The sequence below is a fragment of the Chelon labrosus genome (assembly GCF_963514085.1).
Source record: "Chelon labrosus genome assembly, chromosome: 12".
Taxonomy (NCBI): domain Eukaryota; kingdom Metazoa; phylum Chordata; class Actinopteri; order Mugiliformes; family Mugilidae; genus Chelon; species Chelon labrosus.
Window position 1 is genome coordinate 13,781,899 of NC_140345.1, and position 9,446 is coordinate 13,791,344.

The window sequence follows — 9,446 nt, forward strand, 5'->3', positions numbered from 1 at the left end:
TGCAGCGTGAAGAGTACAAAAAATTAAGGGGTCTGAATGCTTATCAGAGTCACTTAAATGCATGCTCACTCAGACTACAGCTTCTAATTGTGTCTGCAGTTTGTTCTGCTGCCTCCAGAGGTCTCTTATTAGAAACCATCTCACAGTGGTAATGATTTGCATTTAAATAAAAAAAAAGGGTCTCCAACAATTGCAGAAATAGAGTAGAGACCACGCCCTGAACTCTACACCATTTACTCTACTGCTTCTGCCTCTACATCTACTAAAGCACATAGAAAAACAAAAAGTCATCTCAAGTCTGGTCCCTTGTTCTTTCTTTTTTCTTTTTCTTTTTTTTTTAACTCTGGAGTTCACACCATTTTTCCGCTGCAGAACAGCACAACATATATGCTAGAGGAGGTGCCTTTAGTCACCACAGAAGCTCCAATTAACAAGACAGCAGCTTCATCCGGTAAGAAACTGGCAATGCTACATTACACTGACAGTGATACTGTCTGATCATGGGGCTCTGTGGTATTATTTACCCTTTTTAATCACTTTTCTTTCTTTCTTTGGAGTGACTTGAAATGGATGTAAGAATAGATAGAAAAGAGAGCAATATCACTATAATGTTCAATGTACTGTTTTTTGTTGAAGTGTACGCATAAAAATCTAGGACCCAAAGCACACCTGTGAGCAAATATAACTGTGATGTCCAGTTAAAGCTGACTGCATCAATAAAAGAATGCGCAAACAACACTTTTTTTCTCAATTTCAACCTGGTTTGTTGTTAATTGTTGTTGTAATGGTTCAAAATGCAAATGAGTAAGGAATCAGATACATGTACGAGAGGGGGACTGCGTTACATTCTTACTAAGCTGTTTACAGTTCAAATGAAAGTGAATATTCCAACAATGTTCTTATATATACATTATGTTTCAAGATTTCTTTATTTTTTTTTTAAGTTTTCCAAAAAAGGTGAACCTGTTTCAACAGTGGGAACACTGCCTCCCTATTTCATTCTGTGACAAAAACAAATATTTCACACGTCTTAATAATAATAAAATTATACATTCGGAAAAGGGCCTAGATCTGTTCCTGTACAAGAATTAGAATTAGATTCAGATTATTGTCGCCTTAACTATAGTGGAATAATAGCGTGGCTGTCACTCACAGTTCGCCGGTGAGAAAAAGAAAATCCAAAAATTGCTTGTGGTCTGCCACAGTCACTGAACAGTTCATCGTGCTTGTGTGAAACGTAGAGGTGGGACTCTGCTTATGGGGCTGCATGAGAGGGATAGGTGTAGGGAGGATGTCACTTATAGGTGGCAATATGAGAGAGAGTTTGTATACCCAAATATAGAACCAGAAGATGACTCCTACTGTGGTTTCGAGAATCTTGGCATGAAAAGAAATATCCAGCATGGTGGTGATACAAAACCCTGTATAATAATAATATATCTATCTATGTAAAAAAAATCAAAAAAAAAAATCTGGTGGAGTGATACAAAACCGTGTTATGGGTTTTAGTCTGTTGACGTCACTGGCAACAATGCTGCTCACCCAGCAGACCACAGCGTAGAAGAGGGTGCTGGCCGCAACAGACAAAAGCAATATTGATAAAAGACTTCCAGCATCTTGCTGCACACGTTAAAGGACCTTAGCTTCCTCAGGAAATACAGTGTACCGCACCCCTTCTTGCACATGGCTGCACCGTTGGTCTCCCAGTGTCAGTCTGTTGATGGTATCTGCCAGGTACTTGTACTCTTCCACCACCACCACATCCTACAAAGGAAGCAGAGGGACAGCAAAGCATGTCCACAATGAGCAGACAAATTAAAGACAACAAAGCAAAAACTATTTTCCACTGGAAATGTGAATAGCAGAGGAGAAAAATCCTTCTAGCTAAAGAATCATCTATAAGGATTTCTTTACAGATTTGTGCGACACTAATATACAGCAGCATATTAATGCAGAGTACACCCACTTTTGTTGCATTGACGTAGTTCTTTGCCAGTTGTGTTTTCAGTGTAGTTTATCTAAATTGTGTGTTGTCATATGTGAGATCAAATACCCTGCATTTTAAATCCAAAATAATGCAGTTATTGCAAGACAGTCTTGCACAAGTCACAATTTTGAATTGCAGTGATATCCTCCTGACTACCAGTAGTTCAAAATTGTCCTCTGCGGAGGACATTTGTAAACCTGAATATCTCCCACCCACTGCATTCTACTGAATTAACTCATTTTGCTGTCTACAGAGGACATGTAGGGCTTTTCAATGATACCAAACGTGAAGGGGTGGGGCTTTGGTACTTTTCTCTTTCTCATTAAGGAAAATGTTGTCCACCAGTTATATGGTATCTTAAAAATAAAAACTTTTTTATTTATTTAAAGAGAAAAAGTTTTCAGTATTCTAATTACCTTTCAAAGGTTGGGGATTTATTATATATATATATTTTTAAATGTGAATGGACAATGTTTTTTTCCTGGTAGTCAGGAGGTTAATGCACAGTGATGTTCTCAGTTTGGTTTTATACTATAGGAAAATATATTTTTACTTTTGGTGGGAAACATCAGCAAATGTGTTGAGTAAATGTTTCAAAGTGTGTATGTTCTGTGGGACATGGGTGATAATGAATTTTCATTTTATTTTATTCCATTTAAACTTCACAGAGTGTATTACACCGACGTAACATCAGATAATCATGGACAAAGATGGAAAGCTGATGATATTCTGTCTGCTGTTAGCAGGTAACATGATCTTAAAAGCAATTTCCAAATGAGGAATAATGTTTATCGGATTATAATTAATTTCCTTTCTCTTTACACATATGTCACTTTAAAAAAAAATGTTCCTTTCAGGTATTTGCAGTCCCGTGTTTAGTGGAGAATGGAAGGCTACTGTTGTTAAAAACCTCAATGCTCTCGTTACCTCCTGTGTGGTGGTGCCCTGTTCGTTCACCCATCCTGGAGGACAGCTTTCAACCTCCAGACTCAGAGGGCTCTGGCATCGTAAAGACAATCAAAAACAATTCATCTATCACGAGGATCAGACGAGGGTCTTGGACAACTTTAAAGGCCGAACACAGCTTTTGGGAAGTCTGGGTGATGACAACTGCACCTTGGAAATAACTGACATGAAAGATCATGACAATGGTCCTTTCTGTTTCCGGGTCGAACTAGTGCGTAAAGAGACCAATGAACCCACCCCTGACATGTTCTCCTTTGTTGAGGAATGTGTCGAGTTCAAAATGATCCGTATGTCACCAACTTTTCAAGTCTTCATTAATCTATATCAATTTCCTGGTACATCACTTTGTCTCTTACTTTCTTCTTGCCTTTTTTCATTTATAGATGCTCCTCCAGAACCTATTCTGACGCCATCAAAGACAGCCGTTGAAGGAAAACCCTACACTATCATTTGCTCAGTCACCCATACTTGTCCCTCTCATCTGCCTAAACTCATATGGAGCCGGGGCACTGAAGAAGAAGTCACTGAGATTCATAAACAAAACCATGGCGGAGTCTGGGAGGTAACGTCCACCTTAACGTTTATCGTAGAGGAGAAAGACGACCACTCTGATGTCGCCTGCACAGCTCAATATTATGGAAGGAAGACATCCTCCTCATCTGTGAAACTCTATGTAAAACGTGAGATCTGTTGGCCTTGTTATTTAAAATTTGAAGATGTCCCTTATGTTGACACATACACTGCACTAGATGTGGTGTCTTATCCATGTGTACAATTTAAAGAGTGAATGTCTCTGAGATCCACTTTATCTATTTGCAGGTGGTGTAAACTACAACCACATCATCATTCCCTCTGTAGTGGGGATCGGCACTGCTGTGATCTTTGGACTCCTCTGCGTTTTCATGGTGAAAAAGTACAAGTGAGTAACGTGAATGTGTGTGTTCCCATTTGAACCCTTATGTGTACACTGTGTGACATTTTTAAATTTTTTTTTGTATTTTTCAAGGAAACGCATTGAAGAGCTTCAAAATCAGGATGGCAGGTAAAAGTATTGTAAAGCAGATTAAGGTCGTTGTGCTGCACTAATAATCAGACAATGTTGAGTGTTTTCTTTCATTGCTTTAATGGTATTTTCTGTAACGTTTAGCGTGTGGAACCGGCTGTCCAGGATGTCTCGCAGGTGAGGACGTTTTTCATTTCTCACATTTAGGCGTTGCCAAAAAAACACTTGTCTTGGTGAATTTTAAATTAAATGATGTATAATTCAATCTGTTAAACTTTCAGGATTCGATCTGTAAGGCCACTGCGTTCCGTTCAAAGGCAAGAGGCATTTTCTTTATCTGTCTGTAAAGGTTGTGTCTAATTTTAGAGGCTGGTTGTGTACGCTCCCTGCTGCAGCTCTGCATAAACCAGCGAGTGGTTGGCCTCACTGTACTTTGCATGTATGCACAGAAGGGTGGTACTTTTTTTTTTTTTGTGGTCTCTGTTGAAATGTCTGCTTTTATTTTTATGCTCTGAACCGTTTTCAAAGTTTCTGTTCTCTTTTTTTTTTTTTCTCGAGGTAAGGCATGAAACATTTATAGTAGTTCACCAGCCTCTGCTCTCACAGTTTCTTCCATTGCCTTTTCACACTTTTTTTTTTTTGTTGTAACAGAAGGCCTAAAAGGGACGCGATGGAGTTTGACTGTGGGTAAGTGTATTAAATTTAGGAAGGTTAAATGACTAATTGCGGTTTCCCTAACTCTGCAGTGACATGAATTTTGATCCACAGCTCCAATAACGTGACTTCAAAATCTGACCAGAAAATCTCCAAGCCTCGTTTCCCATCCCCCAAAAGGTACTTGGTCCACTCCTCCAGAAAATGCGCAGTTCATCGAAAACAGCTATAATAATAATTTTCAATATTTTCTGTCTTCTTGTCATTGCCGCTGTTGTTCATGGACATTAGCCAGCCCAAATCCTGCAATTACAAAGAGGTAATACTCATTCTTCAGTGATTTGTTTCTCAGATTCTATCAACACTATCGACGTCCTTATCAATGATGACTCTGTCTCTCTTGCAGGACCTTGACGACGGGGACGATTACATGAACACCGCAGATCTCAACATCTATGGAAACGTCTGAAAACCGAAACTGTCTAAGAAAGAGAGTTTATGATCAAAGCTAACAGCTAATCTCGTCACGCTCATTATAATCATTTGTGTTACTCTATGCATTTTCTGTCCATTATGGTAATCTCTTCTATGCAGCAATATATATTAAATCCTATAACCCATATTGTGTGTTGTGGTGATTTTTTATTTATTTATTTTTTAAGATTTTAAATTCTGGGATGTGCTACTTGCAGAAAAGTAAACAGAGGTGTGCACACCAGTCACAAATTTGATGACTTTGTCACGGCTAAGCAGGTGAAGTGCAGATACAGGTGCAGGAGGCATCTGGTGAGCAGAGAGTTTGTTGACAGAAAGAAACACTTGGACACAGATGGCCGAAGCTGGGGCTGAGCAAAGCAAGGAAATGTTGAGAGGACTCGAGAAGAAAGGGATTCAGCAATTCGGGAGCTGAGCTGACGCCAAAGAGCGGGGGGCGATGAAGCACGAGGTCTGGGAGTGAGGGCGAAGTCTGCAAACACAGAAAGAAACTCATACACAAAGTCAGGAAACTGACTGAAAAGTGAAAGATAATCACTGGGGTGGAACCATGACTGACTGTAGGAACAGAGTATTTGTAGATCAAAGAAGACAGATCAGAATAGTTAGTTGTAGTGGGCTTGATGGCTCCACTCTCGTCATCAATTTCTCACAGAAGACACGGAAGGGTAACGAGGGACCTTCCATTGATGTTGATTCCATCTAACTGTAACCTTTACCCTAAAGCCAAGTCTTAAGAAGTTTTAACCATTACATCGTCGTTAAGGCCCACAAAGATGAAATGTCACCACAGTGTTAATAATCTGCAATAGGTTGCACACCACAACTTTATAAAAAGGGCAGCACAGTGTTGTGATGGTTATTGTTGATGCCTCACAGCAAGAAGGTCCAGGGTTCAACTGGGGACTTTCTGTGCGGAGTTTATATGTTCTACCAGTGTTCCGGCTTCCTCCCACCGTCCAAAGACATGCTCGTTAGGTTACTGTGATTCTGAATTGGCCGTAGCTGTGAGTGTGAATGGTTCAATCAATCAATCAATCAATCTTTATTTATAAAGCACTTTAAAAACAACGAGGTTGGCCAAAGTGCTGTACACAGACATGAGAATATATAAAACAGGATTTAAATCATAAAACCAATCAAACCACGTAAACAATAAGAACTAACATCTCATGCTGAGTTAAAAGCCAAAGAGAAAAAATGTGTTTTAAGGGAGGATTTAAAATGAGGAAGACAGTCGGCCTGTCTAATGTGCAATGGCAAGTTGTTCCACAGTTTGGGGCCAGCAACTGCAAAGGCCCGGTCACCTCTCATTTTCCTCTTTGTCTTTGGGACAACCAACAGTGACTGATCTGCCGACCTAAGAGAGCGTGAGGGAGTGTACGGCTGGAGCAGTTCGGACAGATACTGAGGAGCGAGGCCATGAATACATTTGAATACAAATAAAAGAATTTTAAAATCAATACGGAAACGGACAGGGAGCCAATGAATTTCTGCTAAAATTGGGGTAATGTGATTGTGCTTTTTGGTACCAGTTAAAAGTCGAGCAGCAGCGTTTTGAATGAGCTGTAGTCGAGACAGTGACGCCTGGTTAAGCCCAACATAAAGTGCATTGCAGTAGTCTAAACGAGTTGTGATAAAAGCATGGATTAAAATCTCGAAGTGGTGGAGAGAAAGAAATGATCTTACTTTGGCCAGTTGTCTCAGTTGGAAAAAACTGGACTTAACCACTGTTTTTATCTGTGCATCCAGTTTCAGATCACTGTCAACTCGTACACCGAGGTTAGTTGCTGTCTGTGTTAAATGCTGATTTAAAGGCCCCAAATCAGCATGGACCTTGGAGGCCTCACTAGGCCCAAACAGCATGACCTCGGTCTTGTTACTGTTCAAGTGTAAGAAATTTACAGCCAGCCATGCTTTGATTTCTGCCAAGCACTCTAGCAGTTGATCTGCAGAGTAGTTGTCTGTTTGACGGAGGGGCATATAAATTTGGCTGTCATCAGCATAAAAGTGGAAAGCAATGTCATGTTTTCTTAGAATTGATCCAAGAGGATCCAAGTAGAGGGAAAACAGAAGTGGGCCAAGAATAGAGCCTTGGGGCACTCCTGAGCTAAGGGGCGCTACACTGGACTCAGCTGTTCCAACATGGACACAAAAACTTCTTTGGGTTAGGTAGGACCTAAACCAATCTAGGGCATGACCACGAATGCCCACCCAGTTCTCCAGGCGAGACAGGAGGATCTGATGGTCCACTGTGTCGAAGGCAGCTGTTAGGTCCAACAGAACCAAAACAACACAGTGACCAGAGTCGGTGGCTAAAAGAACATCATTAAAAACTCTCAACAGTGCTGACTCAGTACTGTGGTGGGTTTTAAACCCAGACTGGAAGATCTCAAGAATGTTGTGTTCATCTAAGAAAGACTTCAACTGGAAGTACACAATTTTCTCCAGAATCTTAGAGAGGAAAGGGAGTTTGGAGATTGGCCTAAAATTTGAAAGTACTGATGGGTCTAAACCAGGCTTTTTAATCAGTGGTGTCACTACAGCATGTTTAAAACTTGCAGGTACAATCCCATTTGCTAAACTACCATTTATTATGTTGAGCACATATGGTGCTAAGGTGGATGAAACCTCTTTGAAAAGACGAGGTGGAAGTGGATCATTGGGAGACCCAGCAGGTTTCATATGGCCAATTATCTCTCCCAAATAGGGCAGAGTGACAAGCTCAAACTGGTCAAAAACAGCAGAGCTTATGGCTGATATGGAGGGGTCGTAGGAAGGAGGATTGATGATGGCCCTAATGTTTGTGACCTTATTAATAAAAAAGCTCAAGAAATTCTCACAGAGTTCAGTTGGGTTCTCCAGACAGGTTGATTGTGGGGCATTAAGAACGGAATTTACAGTTTTAAACAGAACACGAGGATTGTGACAGTTAGAAGTAATGATGTCTGAGAAATGCTTGGACTTGGCAGCTTTCACAGTTCTCTGATAAAGACGCCAGCTGTCTTTCAACATCTGGAAGGACACCTGTAGTTTGTCCTTCTTCCACTTCCTCTCAGCTTTCCTGCACTCACGTCTGACAGCACGTGTAGCATCATTTATCCAGGGCTCAGGTCTGGGTTTGGAAAGCCTTGTTTTTAAAGGAGCCACAGTATCTAATATGGTCTGACAGGATGAGTCAAAATGAGTAGATAAGGCTTCAACATCTGCATTTGAGCCCAGATGTTCATTTGATCTGATCGCAGAGTTAAAGGCTGCTGAGAACTGAGCGGCAGTGGAGGGGTTAACAACACGACAGAGCTGTGTTGGAGCGCGAGGTTTAACCACACTACAAGGCAGAGGCATGTCAAACACAACAGGCATATGGTCAGAGAAAGCAGCATCACACACTTCTAAATTATCAACAATAAAACCATGTGTTAAAACAAGATCAAGAGTATGCCCACGCTCATGTGTTGTCATGGTTGTCTGTCTCGCTGTGTTAGCCCTGTGATGGACTGGAGACCTGTCCAGTTTGTACCCCGCCTCTTATCCAATGACAGCTGGTGAAATGCTCCAGTGTCTAGTTTTTCTTGTAATCGCTTGCCTAATTAGTGATTCTCTTTCTTCCTGTTCTTCCTGACTATTTTGGTTATGGATTAAAGTTACAAAACTCCAAATCAACAGAAAGCAATAAATCTTTACATTTGTGAAGATGAAACCATGCAATGCTTTTACATAAAGTGATGCCATTAATTGTCATTTAAGACAATTAATGGCATCACTTTATGTGAGGAGCACAGTGAGACTTGTCAGGACGTCTTTTTTAAACTTGACTCTGAGTGGAGAGACTTGCGACATTATTGCGACTAAACAATCATCTTGTCTCATTTCTGAAAGGAACTGATCATTTACGTGAAAAAAATAGATGTTTGAGTCACTGCCCCATGTTATCGACGCTCCATTTTGTGATATATACAAACTTACACAAAGTGCCTGCTGTAACTGTGTGTTACATGGTCTGCACTGGCCTGCACCACAAGTAGTTCATTTTCCAAACTGCAGATCGAAATGTGTTCATCGTACAAGTGTTCAACACACTAAACTGGAAATGTAACACATATGTCATCAGCACACTAAATAAGGTCTGTGTACGTTTATAATAGGACAGCAGTTATCTTTTTTTGGTTCATTGTCTATGGATGAGGTGGTAGATGGTTTTAATAAATATAATACAGATGTCTAGTATATTAGGCGGTGACAGCCCTCCTTGTTAGATGCAAATCATACCCTCCACCCTCATTTCAGTGGAAAGTTACATATAAGGATGTGCATTTGGGGACTTCTGCTAAAAGTGGTGAA

The 9,446-nt window shown here is 40.5% G+C and overlaps 1 protein-coding gene across 1 annotated transcript; it reads left to right on the plus strand.

Moving 5' to 3' along the window:
• On the plus strand, positions 1-5,460 carry LOC311496437 (myelin-associated glycoprotein-like). The gene is made up of 12 exons (XM_084556304.1): positions 1-451; positions 2,656-2,733; positions 2,845-3,240; positions 3,337-3,633; positions 3,773-3,872; positions 3,960-3,995; positions 4,101-4,133; positions 4,238-4,273; positions 4,608-4,643; positions 4,725-4,790; positions 4,902-4,929; positions 5,017-5,460. The coding sequence occupies exons 2-12, from the start codon at positions 2,688-2,690 to the stop codon at positions 5,077-5,079; spliced, it is 1,137 nt and encodes a 378-aa protein (XP_084412430.1). The 5' UTR covers positions 1-451; positions 2,656-2,687; the 3' UTR covers positions 5,080-5,460.
• Positions 5,461-9,446: the final 3,986 nt, after the last annotated feature.

Bases quoted from the DNA above. Each gene is read 5' to 3' on its own strand.
- LOC311496437 (XM_084556304.1), top strand. From the start codon at position 2,688: ATGGACAAAGATGGAAAGCTGATGATATTCTGTCTGCTGTTAGCAG. The intron at 3,873-3,959 runs GTGAGTAACGTG...GTATTTTTCAAG, and splicing joins TTCATGGTGAAAAAGTACAA to GAAACGCATTGAAGAGCTTC. The intron at 4,791-4,901 runs GTACTTGGTCCA...CATGGACATTAG, and splicing joins CGTTTCCCATCCCCCAAAAG to CCAGCCCAAATCCTGCAATT.